The sequence below is a fragment of the Lathamus discolor genome, chromosome 2, assembly GCF_037157495.1.
Source record: "Lathamus discolor isolate bLatDis1 chromosome 2, bLatDis1.hap1, whole genome shotgun sequence".
Classification (NCBI taxonomy): Eukaryota; Metazoa; Chordata; class Aves; order Psittaciformes; family Psittacidae; genus Lathamus; species Lathamus discolor.
In genome coordinates, this window is record NC_088885.1 from 43,896,825 (window position 1) to 43,924,409 (window position 27,585).

A 27,585-nucleotide genomic window follows, 5' to 3' on the forward strand; every position below is an offset into this window, starting at 1 on the left:
GCAGAACGTTAGACAAGATGATAAATTATCCCTTTCGCTTTTAAGGTTTTCTAAGGTTCTGAACTTTTAAGGGTTGGGTTTTGTTTTTTTTTTCACTTTAAGGTTTTAAGGTTTCCCTATCTCTATCTCACCCATCTGCTCGGTTAATTTTGCCCCACACTAGAGCTTTCCCCTCTGCAGAGCTGGTCTGCAGCAAGGTCTGATCCCTGGGGCATCTCCACCAACCCTGCAGGGCTCCACAAAGCCTCGCTGTGGTAAGCACCTCAAAGGCTGGGGAGCCACAGCAGGGAAAGGCACAATACAGACTGAATGCTGTTGCCAAAATGGCCAGCCCCAACCGCGGGGAGCCACATTCCCTCCCGCAGCCCCAGGGACCACAGCTTTCCTCGCCTTGAGTGAGGCAGGCTGCCAGCTCTGCCTCACATGTGGACACGCTGCTCTACAGACATGAGCTCTTCCTTCCCACACCCTGTGAAAGGTGAGACAGGCTTCAGCCACAAATAAATAAACATTATACCGTGCTTGGCTCTCGACAGCAAGGAAATAGACTGAGGGCTCCAGCACACGTGGCTGAGAAACCACCTACCAACAGGGAAGATAATGCTGTCCCCGGCAGCACGCCCATACAGTCAGTGGCGTGACACCGGGAGTCAGCTACGCACCAGGAGTGAGTCCGTGGGGGTTGTGGAGGTTGTGAATAATCCCGCGTGCACCACCCCGGGATGGAAAGCTACGTGAAGCTCATCACTACCAGCAACATAGCGCCTTAAATAAAGATGACTGCATCTTGTCCCAGCAGAGGAGGGACAGACGTGCTCCGTATGGGGTTTCTGAAGTGCATGCCTGGCACTACACTACCAGCTGCTGAGGAGGAGGTGGAGATAATCATAAGGACCCTGTTGTAAAGGAGTAGCTCTGAGCTCAAGTGTCTGAGTGACAGGAGGCAGCCCAGCTGCCATGGCTGGGGCTGGAGCAGGAGCAGGCTCACTGAATGCAGGCAGCTTTCTTGTTTTGCTGGCTAGATATCTCCCTATAGACTGCATAGGATTTGGGCAGGGGGTATGCAAGGCTGGGGGTATGGAAGCATCAGCCTAGCAAAGCTGAGAGCAGGGTGGCACAAACCAGACTGTTCCTTTACATAGAGGACAGGAGGGGTTTGAACTCAGAAGCACCAGCCTGCTCAGCAAGGTGCAGCAAGAGAGCTGCTAGCTGGTGTCCTGTGAAACAGACAGGACTGTGCTCGATAAAGGCCTGGAAGAAACTTATTTCAAAGAAGAAAGAAACCTGTGTGCATGCTATGGATAAATGCACTAGTCAAATGAATACGGTCAGACTACATCCCATGTTTCTGGTCAGCTTCTGCATCCCCAGTGCCCCTGTGGTGCATGCCTCATCCTACGGTTTTGACTCATGAGTTGGCAGTAGAAATGCTCTGGATTTACTGTCTCATGTCCTGAGGAGACGAGTGGAAATAAACTTTACTCTTTCTGCTCTGTATTCCAGCAATACCACAGGGCTCCTGCAGGAGATACACTGGGTGCCACGCTCAGCAACAGCCTGTGGGTAGCGCAGGACCCATTCGCACAAGGGTCAGCTTCTCAAAGTGGCCGACACCTGAGCCAGACCAGCAGTGCCAGCACACTGGCTCAGGGCAAGCACAGTGTACAGGCCGCCTCTGCTCTTCAGCACGTTTTGGTGACAGTGCAGCTATGCCAAGTATTGTCCTCTGCTGAACAGTTGTAACCTTCCAGGCTTCCTGCCTGGCTCCTCTCCCAGAAGATTTTCCCTCTCGGGCTGTCAGGAGAGAGGAGAATAACCCTCCTGTCACAGCACTGGTGCTTAGACGGACTTTTCTGCTCAGAAAGGCACTAAGGTCCTGGTAGTCCTTCTCCCAGCAACATTAGAGGAGAGGGGCCAGAAGATGACCAGGAGGGGGAAAGCATGGGGGGCCAGTGCTTCACAGCACATCAGAAGTTTCCTGGATAGGGGAAACTTCGTTCCGTAGTTTCTCCCAGGCACAAGGATTAACCTGGAAGAGCTGCAGGGACAGAGAGTAAAAGGTATTGTGTCATGAGAAGGTGGAAATTATCAGAGCCATTCCCAAGACCTTGCAAGCCTGGGAAGGGAGGTGAGGAAAGCAAGGAGAGGAAGAGGAAGGGTCCCATTGCTCTGGGACTCCGGGTAGAGGTGAGGGTGCAGGCAGATGCAGAAGGGAAATAAGGTTTACGCTTTTGTTACTGCCTTTTCATGCACCAGCCTCTGCTCTGGCATCCAAAACGTGGGTCAGTGGGAAACAGGATGCAGGGGTGGCTCAGCCTTCTCCTGCCGCCCGCCACCCCTCAAGGTTCAATTCCACATGGGGCAGGAGGTATGTGTAATTGCAGGGTGGACTGAAAAGCCTTACTCGGTTATTTGGGTTGTCCCACTCAAGCTTTAAAAACATGTCCCTCTATCTGTAAAAATACCAACTTAAAAAGGCAACTGACCTTATAAATCACTTGAAATCATGCATGCAATCTTATGCACCCAGTTGGTTGCTTGTGCTTTCAAAACTCTGGTCTAAAACTGTTATGTCACTGCAAGTGCGTGACTTCAGGATAATCACAGCCTCCCAGGACTCAGAAAAAGAGCACCCAGCCCAGAGCGTTACAAAGATGAGTCAACCTCAACAGGCCAATATTTAATAGCTGGACATGTTTCCCTGGTGTCTAACCTCTGCCTCATTTCATAATCTTTCAGGGGCAGAGGTGATGTTCCCTGAGATGACATTTGCAAATAGAACACAGACAATACCAGTCTGGAGAAGATGATCTGTCTTCATGGCTTCTGGTACTAATTGCTTCTGCAAGAAGTGTGACTCTCCCATGATGACTTTTCACCTACCAGCACTATCCAGTTCACTAAAACTACTCCTTAAATATAAATAAGACCTTTTCTGATTAGAAAGGCACAGTGAAGTACTGTAATGATCATTATTGCAGTATCTTGAAGAACAGTATCTACTGAAATATGAAGGCTGGGCATGCAAGCCATTAAAATCTAAGAGAGGGCAAAATCCAGCTTAAAACAGCTGGAGTTAGCTGAAGTTTGTAAGGAGCTGAAGTTTGTAAGGAGCACTACATTTCCTTGCCTAAATCCAGAATTTTCCTCCATTCCCCAGGTAGCTGGGGGATGCAAGGTCTCTAATGCTGATTGTCTTCAGCAGGCATACCTGCCATGCTGGTTTCATCTCCTGCATGCCCTAACGAGTGGTCTGGAGGCACGCATAGAAAGTGGCTCTTGCCCAAGACCTGCTAATGGAGGGGTTTGGTGGGAGGTCCCTCCTGTCCTCTGGCATGCCAGAGCACAAGGTGTGCTGGGATGCCTGCTGACAGGCACATGAGCTAATTCTGGCTTCAGGTGTCTGAATGTGCAGTGGTACCCAAGCGCCTGCCTGTTAAATTAGCGCTGGAAGTCACCCGCCGCTTCATCACGGGCAAAGGAATGACTCTGGCCCCGTTTACTGACTTCACAGGGTGCAGGAGGAAACACCACGCCTCTCTGTGAGATGTGCATGCTCACAGACACACCTTGGGGCCTCCTCATTCCAGGTCATTTCTGAATTCTTATCAGATCTGCACTTATTCACGTGCGCTACAGGGGAGGATGAGAGAAGATGCTGCAGTTAATGCTGGAGCCTTGCTGCGAGGCTGGAAAACACAACTGACTGGTGTAGGAGTTGCCTAAGAATGCAGAAAGGCAGCCAGACCTTCCTGGACATTTTTATCATTATTTGGGTCATTTCCCTTCCATGAAATGTTGCTCTTTTGGCAAGATGAGTTATTGATGTGTTGCAGCCAAATACGTTCTCATATTTCTGGGGAGGAGTCAACCTAACTTCAAATGGTGCTCCTTGCTCGCCTGAAAAGATCTTTTCTTACACAGGAAACGGTTCCGTTTTCCCTGGAAATAACAGTGTGCACATGAAAATGCCGATTGGCTAAATGCTTGAGACAGCAAAACCTGGTTCTCTGCTCTTTCAAAACCACATACAGTCAAAGCCACATGGATGCAGCATAAGTATCCCTCCACTGCAGGTCTGCAGGTTGAGCAGGGAACCAGTTAGACCAGAAATCATTGCACAGCATTTTCAGGCTATTTTTCCTGCACATCCCTTAGTGGGAGCCTTTGCTGGCATCCCTGGTGCCCTGGTGTTGCCATCTCTATATGCCAGAAAGCACAGCAGCCATAGTCCTCGCAGGGCTCACCTGGTGGATGCTCCAGGTGTCCAGGTTGTCCCTGGGCCACCAGGTGAATGGGAGCACAGCACCACGGGGCTGCTTGCACCCCTGCAGCTTGGCCATGCTCCTGGCCCTGCAGCAGGGTGTGCTGTGCACATGGTGACTAGCAGGGACCAGACAACATTGCATAGGGAGAGCAAAAGCTATGGGGTAGGTGGGAAGCTGGCACGGGTGATGGGGACACCAAGTTTGGCTTGGAAACTACTATCAGTATGGACAAAAATAATGCACAACCGCTCAGTGGTTGAGGGAGTGTTTACAGCAATGGTGGATAAAGGATCCTGAAGCGCACCTGTAGTGATGCTGTGGTACAGGCTTTTCTCAGGGTTAGCTCTCCCGTAAGTGTACATGTACCAGGACCATACACAGCAGCTCCTCCTCAGCTGCAGTTTAGACAGGCAAGAGAGGAGCTGTCAAAGGGAAAAGACCTACCCTGGGAATTTATACACCAGTTTTGAAGACTTCCTCTTTGGAAAAACTGTGGGTTTCCTTTCCCTTTCCCTTTCCATTCCCTTCCCTTTCCTTCGCTTCCATTCCTTTCCGTTCTTTTCTTTTCTTTTCTTTCTCTTTTCTTTTCTTTTCCTTTTCTTTTTTCTTTTTTTTTTCTTTTCTTTTTCTCTTTTCTTTTCCTTTTTCCTTTTATCTTTTCTTTCATTTTCTCTTTTTTCTTCTTTTCTTTTTTGTCTTTTCTTTTCCTTTCTCTTTTCTCCTTTTCTCTTTGGTTTTTTTTGTTTCTTTTCTCCTTTTTTCATTTTATTTTCTTTTTTCCTTTCCTCTCCTCTCCTCTTTCTTTTTCTTTTTCCTTTTTCTTTTTTTTGGAGGGGGGATGGGGGGCAAGAAGAAATAATGACCTTGGCTTGCTGTGAGCGTGAGTCAAGAAGGCAGCCCCTTGCATTTGACAAGCTTCCAGGCTGCACACTGGCTCCCTGGCACTTGGACTATAGAGGTTTGATTGACACCTTCCTGCCAGCCCCTCCTCTGAGTCTCTGCACACATCTTGCCAAGTCCCTCCCTGCCTGTCTCTCATACCCATCCCTCACCCTTATTTGGCTGTGTATCACTTCAGCACGTGACTTGCCATCATCAGCACCAGGAGGGATTTTAAACTTTTCAAACCCCCATTTATTTGACTTCTTCATGTTGGCAGAACTGTGGTTGGTGTCATAGCGTGCAAGTGGGCCATGGTCCCCCTGTGCATGGACATCCTCCCTCTGAAACTGACTCCTACTGGAGCAAGGTTCATACCTGAGACCAGATTTATGCGTGAACATGGCCCTGCTATTGCATGTAGCTTTGACGAGTATCAGCTACGCACACCCATTTTCTCTTGCACACCTCACTGTGGAGCATCCCCAGCTCTCCTCCCTGTGTCAGCCTCCCTCGTGACCAACCCACCTTATCCTGGGCATGCTTGAAGGGACCCCGCGGCTGTGCCACCACACTGCTCAGGTGGCACATGGTGAGGACAGGCAAGCAAAGGCTGGTGGCTGTGGCAGCAGCTCACCTCCTCCCCAGTGAGTCACCGTGCCCCAGTATCAGTCGGCAGGGCTATGTCTGGTGGCCAGCCCATGCACCAGCACGAGTGCACCCATGGGACTGTAATGAGACACTCCCAAGGTCCGGCTGGATTTTTTGGGCGTTGCTGAGTTGGTCAGCACACAGTGTTTATGAAGGACTTGTTTTCCCTTTGCCCAAATAATTAGCTTTGGATGGTGACAGTTTTAGGAATGGGCCTTGCTAGGCCTTTTCTGCAAGGAAAATAAAAGGATGTTTGGGATCCAAATAGTGCTTTGGTGCTTGTTTACTGGTTTACTGGGAATTTGCTGAGTCCTTCCTTCCTGAGCATGGGATGCAAAAAAACTGTAGGAAGCAAAGTCTTCACCCCAGCCCTTCCCATCAAACCTGATTGCAGCAGCTGGGAAGACCAGAGGTCAGACCTCCAGCATCCATTCCCCAGTTGCTTCTTTGATTCTGCCATTTAGCCAGAAGAGCAACACAACATCTTCCGCAAGGTCCCAACAAAGGGACTGTGGGTTGGCCAAGGGCCTCCCTCCCCATCCTCTGACAAACTGCTCTGTACTTCTACTGCAGCTGCTCTCAAACTTCCATTTGGGTTTACAGGGAAGCTCATTTAACGTCCAGGCAAGAAAACTTCTTCTGGTTGCTCTTCCCAGTCTCTTCTGTCCAATGACATTTTCGCAGGATTAGAAAAACAAGGGCCTGAATTTAGGAGCTAAGAACCCTCCAGGAACCAGGCAGCGAGGGAAACCCTCTCTCTTGCAGGAGGCATGAGACAGGATGGGAGCAGGGGGACAAATAAGCAGCAGCTACAAGAAAACATGAAAAAAAGGGACTTTGATGTCTCTGTCTTCCCCCATGTGTTTTCAAAGGCACGACCTAAACCGGATCTTCCTTCACGAACAGAGTGGGGAGCTCAGCACCTCTTCAAATCTCCAAACCCTCTGTAGGCTGCTTACACCAGGAAGCCCTGCAGGGGAGCACGGTGGTGGGCTTAGTGTCAGGGTCACAGGGTGATCTGAGGACAGGAAACCTTCTAAGCCCAGCCCAGGGGGAGGAAGGGCACCTCTAGCTCCCCAGTTACATCAGTTACTGTGAGCAATGGGTTTCTCCACACACTTGTATTTTCCTTTGCCGTTAGCAGTACTCACAGTATTTCCCCAAGAGAAAATGAAACTACACACCAGAAACCAACAGAGACAAACCACTTGCAAAATCCCATAGTTCAGCACAGATCAGCCATTCCCCTGGGGCTTGTGCTGGCAGGGTTTTCCCCCCATCCCTTTTCATTCCTCCCACCTCTCCAGCCTCAACTGCCCCAATTACACAGCTGCTCAGGCAACCAGATTAGAGAAACAATCTTCCCCCATCCAGGTTATTTCTAACCCAGTTCATTGTCCTGACCTTGTTCCCCAAGCAGTGGCACAAACAGGTGAATTTACACAATGCAGGGATCAAGTACTATAGGACACACTTGAGGGATGTGATATTCACACAGAAATCCCTGTTTAGCTGCAGCGTGAGGCTCACCTGAAAAATAGCCCTCAGCTGTTAGAAAACTCACAGCGCCGGTAGCAATGCTTGGTGGTCAGTGTACCTGAACAGCTACTTGTTGACTGTGTACCAGTCCTCTGAAGTGGTATTAACATAAAGCCTCATACTGTTTAGGCCTGTGGATATACCTATAAAGAGCTAGACCTGACTGGTTCACAAAGCCGAAACTTATCACCCATATCTGGCAATACATAAACTGTAATTACTTAAATAACCTGGTCACTTATTACTTGCGTAGTGTGAAGATATATAACAGCCATACACTGAGAATGAATATTAAACAGCAAGCCTGTCCCCATGTGCAGGTTCCCATGCTAAATGATTTGACTGGGTGGGTGAGAGCAACATGGCATTAAAACACAAAAAAATAAAAGAAGAAAAATTAGTGTAATATTTTTCAATGGTCAAAGCCCCATAGCAGCCTGTAGTTTCAACATGGCTCTCATTGTTGGGAGTATTTAGGCACTTGATAAGTATCTGGATAACATCCAGCCACTATATGGTGGGGATTATCAACTTAATTTTATAGAAGGGAAACTGGGGAAGAGATTTTAAACCCATCTCCAGTTACCTGAAATGTTGCATGCCACTAATTCTACAAATCTCATTAAAGACCAAAAGCCGTCAGCAAAATATCAGAAGATTGAACCCAGATCTCGCAGGGTGAAGGTGCGCATCCATACCATTTGGTCATGTTTTCTTTCAGTCAGCTACACTAAAAGTCTGATCCCCAAATATCCTGATCACTACAGCCAGTACAAACAGAAAGTGGGCTCTCTACACAGCTCTCCTCAAAGCAGCTAGTTATCTAGAGATTTTGTACAAAGTACTGGAGCACGTAGGTTATTCCCAGCAGGATTTTTTTGCAGCAATTAACATCAGCACTGAAGTGCTGCACGCGCACAACCACTGTGCAACATCCAGGCGGTCCAGAAGCAGTGTTGAGGTCTGAGAAGGAGACCTCAGAAACACTTACCTGTCAAAGTCCAAAATCCATCAACACTGACCTTCACTTAACTCCCCAGTAAGTGGAACAATGCACGCAGCGTACCTGGGCCACAGTAGGGGAGGCTGGAACAAATACAGTCACAGACCCATGCTGTTTTCATAGATGAAAGAAGAGTCACCACTTCTCAAGGCACTGAGCTAGATTTATTCCTTTGACCATATCAGTATCAAACTAAAAATTATCTCTTTAAGATCATGTGTTAGAAAGGAGCCGCATTAAATAACAGACATACGAAAAAGAGACTGTGCTTCAGAAAGGATTCAGTGTACAACATACATAGTATGCCATTTTAACACAAATGCTTATAAAGAGTCATCCTAAGCATCAAAGAGAGTTTTATAAAAGTTTACGTTCTCATCCCATGGGATGTACAGAACTATGCAGTTTACATAGTTTTACTATTATCCAAAACATCATGTTTCAAATGCATGAGGCACAGCAAGAACAATATAATTCCATTTCCATAGGAACATGAACACAGCCTGTCATTAGTGACATGCTTTCCAAACCATAGCACTCAGCAGTTATACATGTGTACAATTTTAAAGTATTAAAAAGCAAGAGTCTGGAGCCTGCCCACTGTTACCAATAGGGAATAACATTTGATCTACCTTTGAAAACTACCCAGGATATCCTTGCAGTACCTGTAACATAGAAATTGGGTTGAGTCACTGTTGTGCTTTGCCAGGGCCAGCTTGCTGTGCTATTCCCAAAACTAACCGCTACAGAATTCCCTCCACCCATAGAGAGGGGGACAGCACCCTGTTTAGCTCCAACAGCCCAGAGAAGATGCAAAGTTAAAACACACCAGTAACCAAGTGACCTTTTGGCTCCAGAGATAGCTGATAGAAATAAGTTCAGCATAAAGGAGGCCCTGATTTCCATTAAGCATGACCAGAGACCGGCCAAGTCTCAAAGACAGAACAAGACAGAACCACTCTTTGACTGGTTACATCACGGACTTTTTTTTTTCATTTGGAAGGTTCTCTAAGGACAGCTCAGAGAGACTGAACCTTACAGCCCACATGCTCAATTGTTATTATTTTTTCATGGCAGTATTTGCAAGCATATACTGTAAGTTTTATGAAAGTGTGCATCACAGCACAAGAAGATATCCCAGACGAAGATGTTCTCAGCAGTGTTCTTTCTGCCATCTTCTTGTTGGTCAACCAGCAGATGCATAAATGCTTGGGATCAGCTTATCAGAGCCCCTAAGGGTTTAGCTTAATAATCTGTGCAATTAAACACTATTCACATTTGACAGCCTACAATGGCGATATTTTTATGTACAAATTTGAAAATCAAGTCTTAAAATCAAGTTTTAAGAGGTAGAGGTCCATTTCTGACCTGCCAACATAAAATGTTCCTGGGTCAGTCGTATTCCAAGGCTGGTGGTCCCCTAACAATATTGAAGTAACCAGCTAGAGCTCCAAGATCTATGTAGAGTGATCTTTGCCTCTTTAGCAGGTCCGACTCTTCCATGCTCCCAGTACACAGTGAGGAATCTGAAAAGGAAAGATATGAAGGATGCCATTATTGCACAAATAAGCTACATTAGTTCAATTTCATGGCTGTAGACATTACATTGGCATAAAAAGCTTCATTTTAAGGACAACATGGCATAAACCTCATATAAAATAAAAGATAAATCAACCCACAGCTCTAGGCCAAAGAAAGGTAAGCAGTTTGCTACTGAAGACAGCAAGTGTGTTCAACTATTTAAAAACCCAACTCCATCAGCTGGGACAGCTATGCAGAGCTTCCTTCTCCTCTGAGCCATAGTTGTAAAGAAGAGCTTGGTGCAGGGAAAAAACTGCTAATTTTCTGCCAGCTGAGAATTCCCCTTCATTACAGGGCAATTTTCCTCTAAACAGATGATGTCCTCTCTGTGTGTGATGATACAGAACAAATACGGGACCATCAGTCTCAGATTATTTTTTTCTTTTAAATCAAGGTCTGAAGAAACCAGACCTGGTTTGCAACAGCAGAACTCCCCTAAATACTTGTATAATGAGTGTTCCGGAATCTCAGGCATCTAAAGTTCCAGTTTAATGGTCAAATATTCTTTCATCTTCAAAAGAATTAATTCAGATGGCCTGAGACAGTCAAAAGGTTATGCAGCCACAAGGCAAAATTCAGAAGGAGCAATGCCATTCTAGATGCAAAGGCTGTGATTGATTTAAATGTTAAGTGGATTTGTTGCAACACTTCAGCATTATGGCACTCAAAACTTCACATAAATATCTTTTCAAACATTTACCACAATCAAATAAACCATTTGTCTGGGGTCAGTTTTTAAATGTCTTTTGTCAAGACCCTCCTAGCGTATTTGTAAGTCAGAAAAGCATTTTGAAGTCTGTTAGCAGGTTACTGGCACTAAATATCCCTTGGGCTTGATATTATCTAAGGACACACTGAGTTTCTTAACTGACTCATGTATTATCCTTCATAAAGCACTTATTAATGCATAAGGCAAACCAAGTTCTAGCCTACAGTCATTTTTGTTTTTTAAAACAAAGAGCTTGTACTACTGGCACTCAGCAACATTACAGTTATGGTTTTACGTGTGCCTTTTTCTGTAAGGAGGTAAAAAGTGTTGGATTTGGTCCTGCTGGTGGTTGTTGGACCTTTTGTTGTTGTTAACAAATCACTATTATCAATAAACCATCTCTAGTACTGTGGCAAATTAAGGCAATTTGGCACAACAACCTTCAATTCCCGAAGTGCCCTGAACGACTGCCAGGGTTTTTTAATGAGCCAGCCCTTCCGGAGCTGCAGAATTCAGGCTAAGTTCTACCCCTGTTGAAGTCAATGGGCGTTTTACATAACACTTAATAAGCTCTGGGTCTGATCTCATCTGATTGGGATTTTTACCAGTCTCTTTCCAGAAGCTTTTGGAGTTTCATTTGTTCCTAAACGCTCACTCAAATCTAGTTTTGACACAAAGTAAAATCTACAAAGCACAAGCTAAGTAAGCCTGGTATCATTACCTGTAATGTTTTCTGGCAACTGCAGCTCCTTCCTTGCAAGTAGTCTTTTCCGTTCAAACAATGCCGAGTCCAGACTCTGGCACCGCGGCTGCTCTTCTGGGGGGGGGTGTAAAGCTTCGTGTTTCAGTAAGTCTGCTGCAGACAGCCTATGATTAGGATTCCTTTCTAGAGCTGCTTCTAGCATCAACCTCATGGCAGTGCTGCAGTCTTCAGCAATGTCCTCTAAGGGGGGGGCTTGTTTGTGTATCTGTTGGGGCAATAAAAAGAAGACCACTGAAACAGTTACTCCAAAAACAATGAAAGAGGAAGTCACAGATAACCACATGAGCAGCCTGGGAATTCCCTGCTTACAGCTACTCATCACCTCCCTAAGCTGCACTGATCAATTAGAGCAGAACATGGAAATGCACAAAATCCACCTTTTCAAAATCAGATTTTATCATAAATCTAAAAACTCAAAGCAACTCCAAGCAAGCCTAAAATCCCATGCAAGGCAAATTCATCAGGTTTCTGTACCACAATGGAAGAGCCAGAGAAGCAAATCTTGTCAGTTTTTATCTGCACCTTCTAAGCAACTAGAACACAGTGGGCTTGTTTCAATCAAGGTTTGCACTAACTCTGTTCTTGCAGTAAACCCAAGGCTGTATATTGTAATTCAAACCAACTCAGACTCTGTCTTCCCCTAAATGATCAAAACCCATTTCTTCCCTCCCTCCCCTGAAGCAAAAAAAAGGATGATATCATCTCTCTGATAGTTTTTATATGACTGTAGCTTTCCCAACAAGAGTACAGAAAACTGAAACCAAGCTACGGCTTTGCTAAGGACACTTACAATATAGAGGTAGGATGGATATGCAGAACGAGGATATCTGTTCACCCAGGGCGGGATGCCAGTTTGCATATGAATAATGGTAGCTCCCATGCTGTAGATGTCCGCTTTTGTTGTGTGGCCTCTGCAAAGGATAACTTCCGGGCTCATGTAGATCTGTGAAGAACAGTCAAAAGAAAAGATTAATTGATAGGGTAAAATAACAAGCAAAGAAAAACTGTGACATTTTGTGCTCTGGGAAACTCCCCTCTGAAGGGGTGCATCCCACTAGTACCTGCAGCCTAAAGATGAAACAACATCTGAGGAATAACAGTTTTCTGCTCTGCATATTACCACAACCACAGAGATTTTCTGGTCTGGCACCTGGACAAACTCCCTGGTTTGCCCTCCCCAGACAGGCCACAGCTCAGTGGCTATAGGACTTAGCTGAGCTGCGAGAGGTTGAGATTCAAGCCATGGCTCTGCTTCATTCAGTGGAGTAGCAGGAACCTCATCCCTCCACAGCAAAAGGAAGTGCATGAATTGTCAGTTTTGTTTTGTGGGTCTCTGCTGGGACTGCTCCATTCTGCTTGAACAACATGGATATGTACTAGGCTAAAAAGGGAGGGTGACCCCCACTGCTAGCCACCTAGCTGGGCGCAGGAGTCCACTGCCCAAATCCCTGTTACATTGGATACTATACGGCCCGTCTGAGCAGAACTGACAGATGTATACCTTCCTTTCTTCCTTACTCTTCTCAACCCCTTAGCCAATAACCTGCATGTTGGGGCATTATCCTAAGAAATGGGATGGTGAGAAACAAGCCAGGTCTAAGGCAACACATTAAAATTAAAAGCCAGGTCTGTTAAGTCCTGCTGCATGCCCTTTCCACCAGGTGACCCCCAGAGCAGCTATTAAGGCAAGCACCATTCTTTTTTTTTTTTAACCAAAATTTCTGATCTTGTTTAAATCAAAATACAGTTTCCATCCAAACATTGCATTGAAATGTTAGGATTTGTCAAGACCCTGTAGAAGGATCTACTGGGAAGCTCCTGCCAGCTCCAGGAAGCTTGGAGTGTAGCTGGGTTAGAACCAGACAGGCAGGATGCAGAAGGCACACCCCTCTGCTGGCAGGAGCTGCCCACACCACTCTGCCCCCACCAAGGGAGTAAGTAGGTTTCAACACAACATGGGCACAGCCCACAACACACTAGGTTAGCAAGCCATCCTATTTGCTTCTGGTTTCTACTTTTCCCTCACCCAGTTTCCCTCTAAGGGAGCCAAACAGAACTTTTAATTAGTTCAAGTCATCGTGCCACAAAGAATTACGTTAAAAGCCATTAAGTGACATAAGAGCAGGAAGTTAAGTCATCACCACATGGTTCGACTACTTATTACTACAGAGAATGGCTGTAGGGCTCATGCAGATTCCAAGGAATATTTCCCAGTAAATCACATGCCATTATCTGCAAAGAGAGCTTCCGACTGAAAGTGTGTGCAAAGGTTCAGCAGGGACCTACAGCTGCTACTTATTCCTATCCATAGCTTTCCTCAGGTCTAAGACAGAATAAGTGTATTTGCACTTGCTGCCTTTAAGTCTCATAAGGAGCAAATAACAGAATTTTTGTTCTTGTAGAGTCATTAGCAAAGAAAGTGCAACTTGAGTGAAATCCGTATAAACAAAAAGCAGCTGCCTTCTTGAGGAAAAAAGGATGCTGGAACAAGAACCTGTCTGCAGTTACAGTCAGTGTGAAAATGGTCAAGATGCACCTTGACTGCACAGGGACAAAAAGCAAAAATGAGATGTGCACAAAAGCTGTGATTTCAGACTGATTTAAGCTGGCCTAAGACTGTTGTCAACCAAGGTAGGCAGCCCAAGCCCTGGATGCCTTCCCATTCTAACTCCTTCCTACTGCTGGGCTGGCACTTGTTTGCCTGTCAGACCAGAGACACAACCCAGCTAAAAACCAGTCCTCCACTTCACCCTAGTTAGCATTCCTGCAAATGAACCACACCTTCCACATTCAACAAAGCTTAGCAGACAACCTTTTTGTCCCCTCAAATAGTCGTAACTGAAGCTTATGGTTTAACATAAGCTTATGTTAAAGAAAGAAACAGAAGCATAGCAGAAAGTGTAGCAAATGCCTAAAAAAACTATTTCCTGCAGAGCAATCTCATCACAGCCGTGGTACATTGTGCTGCATGCCTTGTACACACACTGTTGACAAAACCCAGGTTTGTCACACTACACCAACCAACCAAAAGTATCTTTCAGTCATTCTGTCCAGAATTTCAACTATTCGTTTTCATAAACACAAAGAAGATTCACTACATTCAGACCTTCTGTGCTATACAGAAGTAAATAAAACTCCTAAACCCCCCGAGGAAAATATGCACAGGAGAAAGATAACTCCAACTGCCCCTTCCTTTGTGGACACAAGTCCCTGCCAAAACTGGACCTAAGAGAAAGCAGCCAGTTCATGGGCATGATGCTTCATGGCAGTAATGGAGCCCTAGCAAGGCGTTGCACAACTACATGCAGGCACAGCACTCCTGGACAACTGCAACACTTCCTAAGGCTGCATAATAGAGGGTGAAAAACTCCAGAAGACTTTGGAGAGTCCAGATCTTTGAAAAAAATCAAAGCAAGCCGGTGTTATCAGACTACAAAGAGGACATTTGTAGGTGACTGGATTAGGCACCCCACTAAGCTGAACACAGGCACGGGGGAGAGGAAGATGCCTAGGGGGGACTGTGAAAACCTTTAGATTAGCATTCTTCATGTTCCTGTGAGTCTTTGGTATTTGAAATACTCCTTTCCCATCACTCTCTCTGAAGCCTTACTCTGGCCTGTGATGCTGCAGCAGATGGCAGGATTGCTGGTTCTGAGGACTGGATACTTCTCCCCTGAGACAGTAAACACCAAGCACCACCATGTTTCAGGGTTGTGAGGATTACCTGCTTTCTGAAGATATGACTGCATGTGCTCAACAATACAGAGTAATTTTGTTCCTACTAAATGAAGAACTAAAGTGTTTTTCACAGTTGTTCTTACCAACGTGAATTTGGCCTGTCCTCCAACAGACACAAGTGGATCATCACCATCCCACCCCACAAACCTGGAAAATTCCTGTTTATATACATCTCCATCCTTGGGAAATACCCTACCAGGGCTTCCAACTCATTCCCACCATTTTCCTTATTCTCAACAGCACACAAGCCCCCCTTAAACAAACAAAAAAACCCACCCAAACCCAAATAAAACCCCATGAAGCACAGATATTAAATGCCTGAAAGCATGTTGCCTCCAGTACAGTAAGCATTTTAAGCTCTTTACTCCCCTGGACAGTAAAACAGTGAAAACAAATGTTCAAATATTTTCCCAAATATTGAAACAAATAAACAAGTCTGACATTCTGTGAAATCCTGGTTTATCCCACCCTTCCAAGGAGTGAAATGTGCTTTATCAGTTATACAAGTATCTCCTCTAAACACATGCCTATGCTGTGGAAGACTATCTGAGTGGTAAGCACCAACATTTCAGTTTAAGTGTTTCAGGTAAACAAACTCCTCAGGCAAGGGAAAGCATGCAAAGCCACATCTGCAGCAGCTATCCAAGCTAATTGTTGCTGCTTGGTTGTTTGCTTAAAGCTGCAACCCTGGGAACACCTTGACATGACTGCAGCCCAAGTAGCAGGAGGGACCTCTGCGCGTGTTCAGCATCATTGAGAACATTTAAAATTGCCCCACCTCCACCAATGTAATGCCTAAGCAAGTTTACCAGATAATCATCAGCCATGCCAAACATAACCCCTGAAGGACAAGAGGGTTACATTTAGAAAGGGAGTGGAGCTTAGAAATGCTAAGGGATGAAATCTGTAGGTCTGTAGTTTCTGTGGTTTCAAAGAAGGAGTCATAATACTGTGTTGAGCAGGTCACCCCAGGCCGTGGCTCGTATCTCCAAAGAAATCCTTGCTAGACGAAAGAATAAATTCCTGTTTGAAGTGTCTCTGACCAGCAGCTGATCCACTACAAGCAACTCTCCTCAGGGTACTGTTGTTTTGACTTCAGTGACCCCCAATCTCAATTTGACTTGATTTAATAATCACTAATGAATGGGACTGCAGCAAAGGTGACATAGCTTTTAAAGGGTAACACCTGATTCTCCATTCAGCAAGTTGAAAATAAAAATATAATTGAGATTATATTAGTGTTTGTTTGTAACTTTTTGGTAAGTTTATTATAAAACTCTTTTGCCCAAGCTTCTACCCTCAAGCTCTAAATTTGAGCCTAAGCATCACAGCCATGGGAGTAATAGAGCAGAATGGCTTTTGTTCCTCCAGCTTCTTACCTCTGTTCCTCTGAGGTCTTTGGGATAGTAAATGTCTTCAGTCATTTGAACACTTAGGCCAAAATCCACCAAAACAGCCTTAGTTGACATAAAGACAATGTTGCTTGCTAAAAGAAAATAAAAAAGTCAATATTTAAGTTTCTAGCACGTTCCGCATTTACTTTACAATATGCCTGTTTCACTTGGATGTTGGCCTGAGAAGGGAGATTAACACAACCTATCTGTATAACCGACAGTCCTTCTCCTAGCTAGAACCAGTCTGTTAGTGATTGGGTCCAATTTTAAATTGTATCTTAAATAAATCAAACTGGACTGGTTTATGTAAAAGCATAATCAATGTTTGGTCATTTTCCTAGCTATTAAAAAGAGAGAGAGAGAGAGAGAGAGAGAAAATGGCTGAGGTAAGAACAAAGGTGGAAGACAGGTAGGCCCCTCAGCACAAGACTTGCTCTGAAGATGTTTAATGTTCTTCAAGGTAGAAAGCATGCTGTGCAGCTCTGGCTATAAACAACACAACCACTGATCACCAAGACGTTTCTCTAATGATTTAAATGAAGACAGAAGTAGAGAGTAACAAAGGCCCCTCTACAGCAGCCACACCAGTCTCCTGCACTGCAGCCAGCAAGAAAAGCTCAGTGTGACGACAGAGGACAGACTATGGCTGCAAGAGTAAAATAAGATGGACAGTTCCAAACTCCCACTGAATTGCTGCAGCATCTAGGTGATTAATTCACTTTCCTTCATAAAACTCTGCCTAAGGCACAACTTTGTACTCAGAGGCCTTCTCTGAAGTTGTATTTCTGATCAAATATTTATGAAGGTAGTGTTCTGCATAAGCCTTGAGAAATTCTTGTTTACTGTTTCAGAAGTGGACAGATGAAGTCCCCAAGTTACACAACAGAAACACATTTTCTCCCAGAAGCAGCTGTGGGTTGTTTTCCACCCTGACACCATCCATCACAACCATCCAGTGGAAAAATGCAGGCTTGATTTCAGAAGCACCTGAAGCAATCCTTCACATAGCTGCCTCCTTACCAGTGCTATAAAATTACATAAATAAATATGTAATTTTAGGGATACCTTTGAAGATAAGGATTTTAAACACCACATAAAGGATAAGACAGAGGGCCACACTGCCATAGCACAGCAAACTCTGCTGCCTGTTTGGGACTGTTCCCAGCCCGAGCTTTGGCTGGTTTTGGACTGAAGTTCTCCCTACCAAACACCCTCATGATTTAACTGTTTTCCAACCAGGGGTTAAAATAAGCGTCAGCACTGAACTGCCACTAAGAGCCAACAGAAAGTTATCCTCCCCTTCCTGGCTCAGGGCAATCTTTCAGTAAAATCCCTACCTCCTCCTGCGTCAGCAGGACAGAGACTCCATAGTAGCAGCTGATGCAGTAAGGAATACGTAAGAGATGTTTGGGAAACAGCCTTTCCTATTGATTTTGCCTGTTGAGGGAAAACCCTTCAGCAGAGGACATCTCACCAGATAGTAAAGAAGAAAAAGACTGGGAAAAAAATGCAGCACACTCACATCCACCATGCTCAGCAACAGGCTGGTTCTCCTCTACACTATTTAGATGTAGTGGGTTGGGTTTTTGCTGGTTTGTTTTTTAAACCTTTTAATTAATGTCACTGTTACTGCCAATTACAATACACCCATAAAAAAGACTCTTACTAAAAGGAAGCAAGCACAACTAATGGAAAAATTAAGTAGTTTTATAGTTGTCAGAATCTCAAAGACTTACATCTAAAGAACTGACCTAAATTAATTAAAAAAAAAAACAGAACCAAAAATTTAACAATTCCTGATAATCATGTTCTGACACCTATTTATTGTAACAGTTCAGTTGGAATATTTCTATTTTAAACCCTCAAATTTAGCGAAAATTAACTCAGAAGAGATAAGTCTTCGTTCTAAGCACTGTTACTAAAAAGGCAGAATTTATCTGTGTGCAGGGGGAGGTGGAGCTGGGAGAAAAAATGTAATATGTATGTAATATTAAATGTAATGCATTAAAATTTTAAAGCAATTAATGTATTTAATTTAGGTTTAATTTCAATACCAATTGGTAATACCCAGAGCTTTTTAAAAGTAAATGTACTAAAATTTGCAGCAATTGTTGAAAGACAATGACAATACAAATTATGTATTTAGCTCCAAAGTGTCTCAAACTGAAGAAAAGCCATGCAGAAACATAAAACCTAAAAAACAGTGCAAGTGGAAAGCGTGCACGGAAACAGTCAGGATGAATTTACATGGAAAGAGGGAAACTTCTGGCTTAATACAGGTTAATAATTTTGTTCATTTTCTTAGGTTTTTATTTCAAATTGAGTTTCAGAAAAGAAAGGCAAAGGAACTATAAGCCATCCTCTCCCCTGAACTGAATTAATAAATAGTGTAAATAACAGTTATATCTAGAATCCTCCCAGAGATACAAGGATATGTGCTCCAGCTCAGTCCCAGGCTCTCCACCACAGCCCGAGACCAGCTTGGACCAGAAAGCACACTAAAGAACACACATACGTTTGATATCATGATGGATAATCCTCTTGGAGTGGAGAAAGTCAAGTCCTTTCAGAATATGCTTTGTCACCCAAATGATTTCAAATTCTCTCATAGGACCACAACTCTCCAGCTTTTCCATGACAGATCCTCCCTCTCCAGCTTCCATAAAGAGATGGATCGTCTCATCCCACAAAATAGCACCGTATAATTCAGCAATGTTTTCATGACGGAAACATGCCTGTATTTCAACATCCGAGGGTTTGAACTGTTCCACTGGGACCTAGGACATTGAAAAAAAGCCACACAAAACCAGCTCAATACACAAGTTATCCATACTAACACTAGTTATCCTACAGATTAAAATGGAAGAAGGAAGCAAAGAACTTGCATCCACTTGCTAAAATACGGAGCTTTATTTTGATCCTGTGACTTGTTCTTCCTTTCCTCTTGAGATACATCCTGTTTAAAGTTGAGAGTTTTTGGAATCACGCCCAAATAAAAAGTGCAATCTTCCAGAAAAAGCAATGTAGCAAGAGTTATTCCCGTCAAAATCTGGTGGTTATGCAAAAGCTCTATGCAAACTTCCTGGTGAAGGAGATAAAAAATCCCTCTGCTTTTTCCATTAGCTTTGTGCAGTCTCATCTGCTTTACCAGAGCTATATATGTGACACGTGAATCAGTGCTTGCAGCACCCGGCACAGTATACAGACTAACCATGCTCAGGACCTTCCTGACCTCAATTGAATCCTTATCACCACTGATTTATGGCTTTATGAAACCTGCTTGAAAGCAAGCACCCAGCAGCACAATATTTCTTTACCAATAGCAGATTGCTAAAACAGTAAAAGCCGTGTTTACTTATATGCAGAAAGGCTGCTACCACTCTTTATTCTCTTTCCCTCAAACTTGTGGCTGTGAACCAAACAGAATGCTAATATTTTTATTGCAATGAGAAATACTCTTTGTATATTCAGGAACATTAGGGTGCTTTAATTCTGCAGCTGGTTATGCAAGAGCAGCAAACTAAATCTGTCCCCATTTGGATGCACTGGCTGCAAGGGAAGGACATACAACTGCCTCCCCAACTCTTTCACACACAAAAGTAATACAGGTGTTTATGTACACACTGGGGGATACAGAGCAATGTCCCAAATGAGCTTGTACTGGCCCTAAATATTTACTGCTCAATTCAGAATAGTATGTTCAAAGGTAAAGTTGAAAGAAAACACTGGCGTGCTTAAAAATTGGGGGGTGCTCAGCAGTTTTCTTGAGACATCTCTCAACCTTAAGCTCAGTCAGGGCCCAAAATACAACGAGAACTGCATGTAAGCTGAGCTCTCAGAGACATTAATGGCACTGGAGTAAAGGAAACTTAAGCCTAAGGACCTCAGTTAAAGTACAATATTCTAAAACTTTCTGCAGCCACAGGGTTTTGCTATCACCTTCAGCAGAGACGTGATCTCATGCTGGTATTTTACCACTGTAAGCACAGTAGGACTAGTAGAAATTTTTCTACCCCCACACTGCAGCCCATGTAGCAGTTACACATACTTCCAGATACTTTCAAAATGCAGAAACTTTTGCAGCCTCAGAGCCAGAAAATTAAAACATTCATTTTTTCTACCTTATGTAGGGGAACAAAACCAAGTTGATTATCAGCCTAACAGTGGAATTTGATACAGACATGCTTGAAAATATAGTGTATGTACTATGTCATACAATGTTTGCTCAGAGATAAAACTACTGAACTAACATACCAATTTGCATGCCATTCGTTTCTTGGTTTCTCTATCTTGGGCTAAGTACACCTTCCCAAAAGCTCCCCGAGGAATAAAATCAGAGCCAATGTTCCTGTAAGTTAGCTTCCACGGAAACAGGAGCACATCTGAGTCAATTTGGTAGCGCCCATTCTTGGGTGTGATCTGTGGAGTTAAATTAAAAACAACAACAAAAAACCCACAATGAAATTAAAACTACTTCAAGCCTAATTAATTTTATACATGTAGTGGAAAAGAAAATAATCTATCACATATATGTGCATGATGCATGTGATCTGTTCAGCAGTCTTTATTTAGAAACACCAAATGGGAACAGCATGTGAGGTGTGGCATTCATTCACAGCCCAAGCATCCATGTTTCTCTCCAGTGACTAACTTACAAAGTGTAAGTTGCAATTAATTGTCTTGAAACAACAACAACAGCTGCTGGGTTAATGAAATTACCCACCTCTTGTTATTAGATTTACCTGCACATGTTTGCTCTTCCTGTAATCTGCTAACTTGTTATGCCACATACCTGTTACTCACAGGCTATCTTATACAATGTGAGCAAGAGTTTCAGCATTTCCTAATATCACATGTACTGCTAGGGGAACACATTTTAATTTTCCATCTTGTATCAGGGTTTCTGCTGTTTAGTAAAAGAAGTCTGTAAAGTAAAGAAGTCTGCCAGAGTTTTATCAACCACCTTCTCCTGGTTTCATGCTGTTGTTGAAAAAAAAGGAGCATGAGTCACACTGTCTGCTTTTGGTGGGTAATATTGGGAGCTTTGGTTCTCTGTACTGTCAATGAGGGAAGGAGGGCTGGTCCAGGAGCAATTTGCAGCATCTAAGCCAGCATCTTGCTCTAAATCTTCCTCTGAAACAGCTCTCTCCCTCTGCACATGACAAAGACCAAACTCCCTAAATACAGCCATGTGAGTACTGCCTTATGTTTGATGTTATTTCTTCAATCTCTAAATATTCTCTAAGGTAAAGAACTAGTAATGTTTCCTATGAAAACGCTTCTAAATAATTTAGGGATATAGAGTATTGTCAGTATCTGGGAATATGATTAACCTGTTTACTGCTACTTTATCAAGATTCTTAAAGACATGTAGAAGCACATCAAAGATATTTATCACTTCACGTCTGTCACATGGCCTCACATACTCAGCTCTTCAACTACTCTTTTTAAGATAACAGCATATCAGTAGATTATTTGGTTTAGATTTCTTTTTAAGATGTAAAACAATCTTTCTGTGCTTTAACACAATTTAATCTTCATGATTTTCAGTTGGGGAAGTATCTTTTTGACTACTAAATCTGTCATTTGTGACTAGTATCTACATGATCTGAGTTAATTCTTTGAAGTTCTTAATTTTGTGGAGGGTAAGTTCTTAACTGTTGGGGGGGAGGGGTATATTTAAGAAAAAGTATTTTGCTTAGGATGTACAGAATGAGCCTCCCCTCTACTTATCAGAACCAAGGTAAAGATGCTAGCAATCCGTACATCTAACCTGCTTGCTTCTGCATTTCAAGGGATTGAGACTAGCTAATCCACATGGGTTACACCTATCCTGGAAAGTAATACAGATGGAGTAGACTGGATTCGCAGAACGAGAAAGCAGTAACCAGCACAACATTCACGTTTCCAGGAGGCTTTTAGGACTAGTTCCTAGCCTGATCTCACAGATTGAGTGCTCATCTGTGGCTGTAGTGTATCCACCAGTTTAGTTTTAACTGAAAGAATCCAGCTTGTGCACTCCAAGACTTTGTGACACGAGCCATGGGTCAGTGGGGGTCACCAAGCGATCAGAAACACTCCTGATCCTAACTAAAATGCTGTAGATATTTACAATGTAGATGCACCTGCTGGAAAGCATGTACAGGTAATGCCCTGCCTCCAATCCTCAGTTGCTTAATGGGATCACCTGCACCTAATTGTACTTTGTTCATACCAATTGCATGTAGAAACAACATGCAAGAAAAACAACCATGAGTATGTAGAACAGTGTCTATCCTATGTATAGGAAACATTTAATATTACTAAGTGTCGTTTCAATGGTACAGAGTTTAAAAGTGACTGTTTTGCAATACTGCAATGCTCTCTTCAAAGAGGGATAAAACAATATCCTGTGCTACTTCACACCCGAGTAACCAGTACACCTGAAGCAACCAGTGTTCACATATAAAATACATTACATGCAAGATATTTAAGATTATAGACGCAGAATATCTTAAGAAAATAAAGCAGCAGCAGAAGCATATATAAATAAACTTCCATTTCATAACTGATTATTTCCAGCGCAACTGTTTCTAAATAGAAGTCCAATGATGCGAATGTCTACAGATGCTTGTAGAACACAAATCATTTTAGGGGAAAATTAACATCTCTCAAACTAATGCACTCATACTTTAATTTAGCGGTGTGTGACATTATGCAATATTGTAATTCGGAAAGTCAGTGTTGATACTATATGCTTTTTCTCCTTACTTTATTATATTTTACATTTTGTGCTGCTAGAATGAACTCAGTAAGTATACCAAAATAGATCCTAGACCTTTATTTGGAAGTTTTGCAGAGTCAACTCTTTTTACTGCATAAGGCATTGGAAAATCCTTACCATCTCCCACACCTGCAAGCCATCATAGTTGTGGCTTTTGCTTTTTTACTGTATGTTGGAAAATGTTTTCTAATCTCTAGGGATATGAAAAGGCAACATAGAGTGGCACTTGCTGAACAATAGACCTTTCTCCATAGCTGCCTGAGACTGTAGGGGCTAGATTTGATGTCCTCAGAGAACTCCTCCAGTCCCAGGGCTGCCCACGGAACCACAGCCTGACTGTTACTCCCAGGACTGAAGATGAACTTTGCTTAGATTCATTAAAAACTTCTAACTTCTAAGGTCTACTAATTTTCAAGTAAAAAGAAAAGAGACATACCATATTCAAGAGGATTCCAGATTCTTGCTGTCTGCATCCTTTAAATTGTTTTGCAGTGTTAGACACCTGATTTGCAAAAGCAAGCAGGTCTTCCACAGTCCCATATTTGACAGAGGACATCAAAGAAACCTCCCTTTCACAAAACAGTAAAGATTCCGCACTTTCTTCGTTCTGATTTGCTTCTTCACACATTGCAATTAAGCTGTCTTCATAGACTGCAAGATCTCCACCTGGATAAAGGTTTTCCATGATGTCTATCACCTCAGACATATTTAAATTAGTTAGCAATAAGTCAATCTCCTCTTTGCTATCACTACCCGTGCTCATATACTCCATTACTGTTCACTTTGCAAAACCACTCCTGAAAAAGAAAGAAAGAAACAAACCTGAAAACACTTTTCACCTAAATTTGTTTTAGCAAAGTAAGAGTGAAAAGAAGTGATCAGGTGATAGGTGATAACATTATAAAGTTAGGTTTAAAATTATTGTGAAAAAAAAAACCCGTAATTAGTAGCCTGCATGAAGAGGAAATGGAGAAAAAAAAGTCTTTGCCAGTGAAATCTTATTTAGAATTTATTAGTGAACCTATCCTGTCATTCATTCTTGGAAATTATGTTGATGAAGCTTTTTGTTAGAGGAACCAGACAGTAAATAAGCACAAACTGGTTATATTTTGCTGGATATGCAAAAATGAAGTAGCATCCTCAATACAAATGAATGAATTCATTATTTGGAAATGAATGACAGAGAGAAACACAAACATACTCAATTAGTTTATCCCCAAATGTTTATGAGCAATTTATGTAATGTGTCCAGAATGGGGAGAAGGTCATGGAGCAAGACCACTCCACTAGTAACAAGCAGCTGTTAATATCATTGCTTAAAGCACAAGTAAATCACCACCTGACATACGCAATCCATCTCTTTTACAAAAACTGATCTAGAACTAGACTGGAACTGAAACTTTCACCAGTTTCAGAAGAAAATCAGAAATTGAGTTATAACAGCAATGACCTTTTGAAACAGTTTGCAGCAGTTTGTCTCAGCCTCAACAGTCCTAAAAATAACTTCTTAAGATTAATCTTGACCATTTTGCTGGTTGATTTTCACTGCAAGAAACCGGGTTCAACATCCCAAGAAGTCCCTTCCCATCCCAGGTTCCTACTTTAAGTCAGAGAGAGTTACTCTATTCAAGTTAAAAACATACGCATGGTCAGTAATTAAAATACTTACACATATAGTTTTCAACACGTAAATGTCTACAGCACTTACCTTGTATTTATCCTGGTTACATCACACAAAACCATCAAAACCGCCTCAATATAATCCCTAAAGTCGTCATGTTTCTTGAACCTGTATTTACCACTGATGACAATTTCACAGCGTTCTGTAGCAGTCTATTAAGAAAAGCAAAACAAATAAAGCCATGGCATACTAGTTCAAGCAGAAGGACTGGTTTATACTCATACAATCATTTGCTTCACAGGTTTCATGGAAAGAAAAACTAGTCATCACAAGGCTGAGATAACAGGGGATTTTTCTGCAGAAAAAGATGACACCTCTAAAAAGAATCAAGCTACTGTATCATCATCCAGATTTCCAAGTAGCAGTGAAAAATAATTTTTCCATGGTTAGGTCCTGAGTTTTAGTCTCCCTGCCTCATGCTTGCTAACAGTAAAGAAAAGAAGGATCTCTTCTTCCTCTAGCAGAGCCAAGCAGAGCATGCCCTATTTAGAGAGCTCTCACTTCTCTTTTTCATAATCCACTGCAACCACCTATTTTGGGCAAAAGATAACAACCATACAAAAAGCTAATTAAAAAAAAAAACAAACAAACAAAACCAGACAAACAGAAAAACCAAACAAGAAACAAACCCAAAACCAAAAAGAAAACATAAAGAAAACAGAAAAGAAAAGCAGCAATCATAGCCTATTTATCTCAAGGACAAACAGCAGACTCGGTCCCCTGAGGGCATGAAGCAATGCCGGTTACCCAGGTACAGTTTCTGGTTATGATTATTATCTTTCTAACCCTCCCCACGAGGATGTGGAAGCTCCGTGGCACATATTTCTCATGGGTTAGAGTATTTACGTCAGCTCTAACGTTGAAGAAAACCAAGTAAAATGACGCGTCGGACTTGGAAAAGAAACTCAGACCATGTGCTGGGAGTTCAAAAGGCAGGACAGGACAGCTCAGCAGACGCAGCACAGGAAAAGGCAAGTGGAGTGCTGTGATGCAACATGCTCCTTTCCAACCCCCCAGGGGTGACAGCCGCAGAGCAGCACTGCGCCCCTCCCTGTCCCCTCAAGAGAGACACAGCGACTTTCATCAGCACTCTACACCAGCTCACCCAAGCCTCATGTCAACTTGACAGCAGCCCGGGAGGAAACCTTGTGGTCGCTAGCACTACTCAAGTGGGGAGATCCAGGTTTTATATCTGGGATGCTAAGAGAGGCCAGGCTTTTCCAACCTACACAAGAGGAAATAGATAGTAGGGGTGTTTTCTAACCTCTATCATCCAACCTTCCTGCTCTATACCCAGTCTAAAAGCTGTTGACAAAGCATTTACTCTTTATTGTAAAGGAGATTTCTGGGTTTCCCCACAGCAGTACTTTTATTCATTGCCCCCCCCCCCCCTTTTTTTTAGGTGCTGAATTATTGGGGGTGGAGAGAAAAGAAACAGTACAGTCATAAAAGTAACTGAGAGACTGCAAGTGTAAAGTCAGGTGAAGTTAGAAACCAGTCCCGAGGGACTTTCTAGAGAAAAACACAACCCCCTAGATGCTTGGGCCTTTTGTGAATAAAGACAAGTATGTATCACAATTAAACTAATTCACTCTCTGATAACATTTTCATGCATGAGGCATCTGTACAATTTAAACCAAATGCAACTTTCTCTGTTCCTCAAAGTGTTCCAAAACTACATCACAATACTAACAATACTCTTGACAGCATCACTATTACCCCAAAAGCTCTGAATAACAAGAAAAAGTGATTACAACCCATGCATTCTTAGTTCTGTGCTTTTAGTGCTTGAGAAAAGCTGCAGAACCTTCATTCACATCTGCAGCTACCTGAAAGGATATTGTAGCAAGGTGGGTGTCAGTCTCCAAAGTAATACAGGGCAAGAGGAAATGGCCTCAAGTTGCACGAGGAAAAGTTTAGATTGGATATTAGGAACAATTTCTTCACTGAGAGGCTTGTCAAGCACTGGAACAGACTGTCCAGTGAAGTGGTTGAGTCACCAAGATGTGTACATGTGGCACAGTTTAGTGGTAGACTCGGCAGTGTTAGGTTAACGGTTGGACTCTATGATCTTCAGGTTCTTTTCCAACCTTAACGATTCTATGATTCCATTTTCCCTGTATATAGCAAATTTTAAACACGAAATGTTGACACGAGAGCAGTGACTAGACTTTGCAAAGCTGATTTTTTAAATTATGCAGCAATTTCTGCATTATATTTTCACCACCAGCAAAAAAAGTTGTCCATTTGCTAACAGGGCCATCCTTCATTTTTATCCCTAAAATCCTGTACTAGAACCTGTATTTAGGACCCAAGTAATATTCTAAATTACTCAATACAATACAGGTACATACAGAAATTATATCACTAAGTATGCTTTACTTAGGTTCTCAGTTTAAAAAACTGTTCTTACCTCAGTGGAAAAATAAAACTAAATGTAAGCACTTGAGTCAATTTCTAAAGCACAAGACTCTTGCTCCAGTTCTGCCATTATTTCAACATTGCTACGTGAGTAATTTGCAAGCCAAAGGTTTACTTCTCTATTTATCACAAGCAGCTTTTCCTTAAACCCATTTTTTCTTTTTTTTTTTTTTTTTCTTCTGAGAAGTGTGCTGC

General features: G+C 42.9%; 1 protein-coding gene across 1 annotated transcript; it reads right to left on the minus strand.

The window, feature by feature from the left end:
* Positions 1–8,482: 8,482 nt before the first annotated feature.
* On the minus strand, positions 8,483–25,118 carry MAP3K8 (mitogen-activated protein kinase kinase kinase 8). The gene is made up of 8 exons (XM_065666667.1): positions 24,997–25,118; positions 23,725–24,085; positions 20,780–20,944; positions 19,041–19,302; positions 16,511–16,617; positions 12,184–12,336; positions 11,352–11,598; positions 8,483–9,866 (listed from the first exon to the last, which is right to left on the minus strand). Exons 2-8 carry the CDS (start codon positions 24,058–24,060, stop codon positions 9,733–9,735), a joined length of 1,404 nt encoding a protein of 467 aa, XP_065522739.1. The 5' UTR covers positions 24,061–24,085; positions 24,997–25,118; the 3' UTR covers positions 8,483–9,732.
* Positions 25,119–27,585: the final 2,467 nt, after the last annotated feature.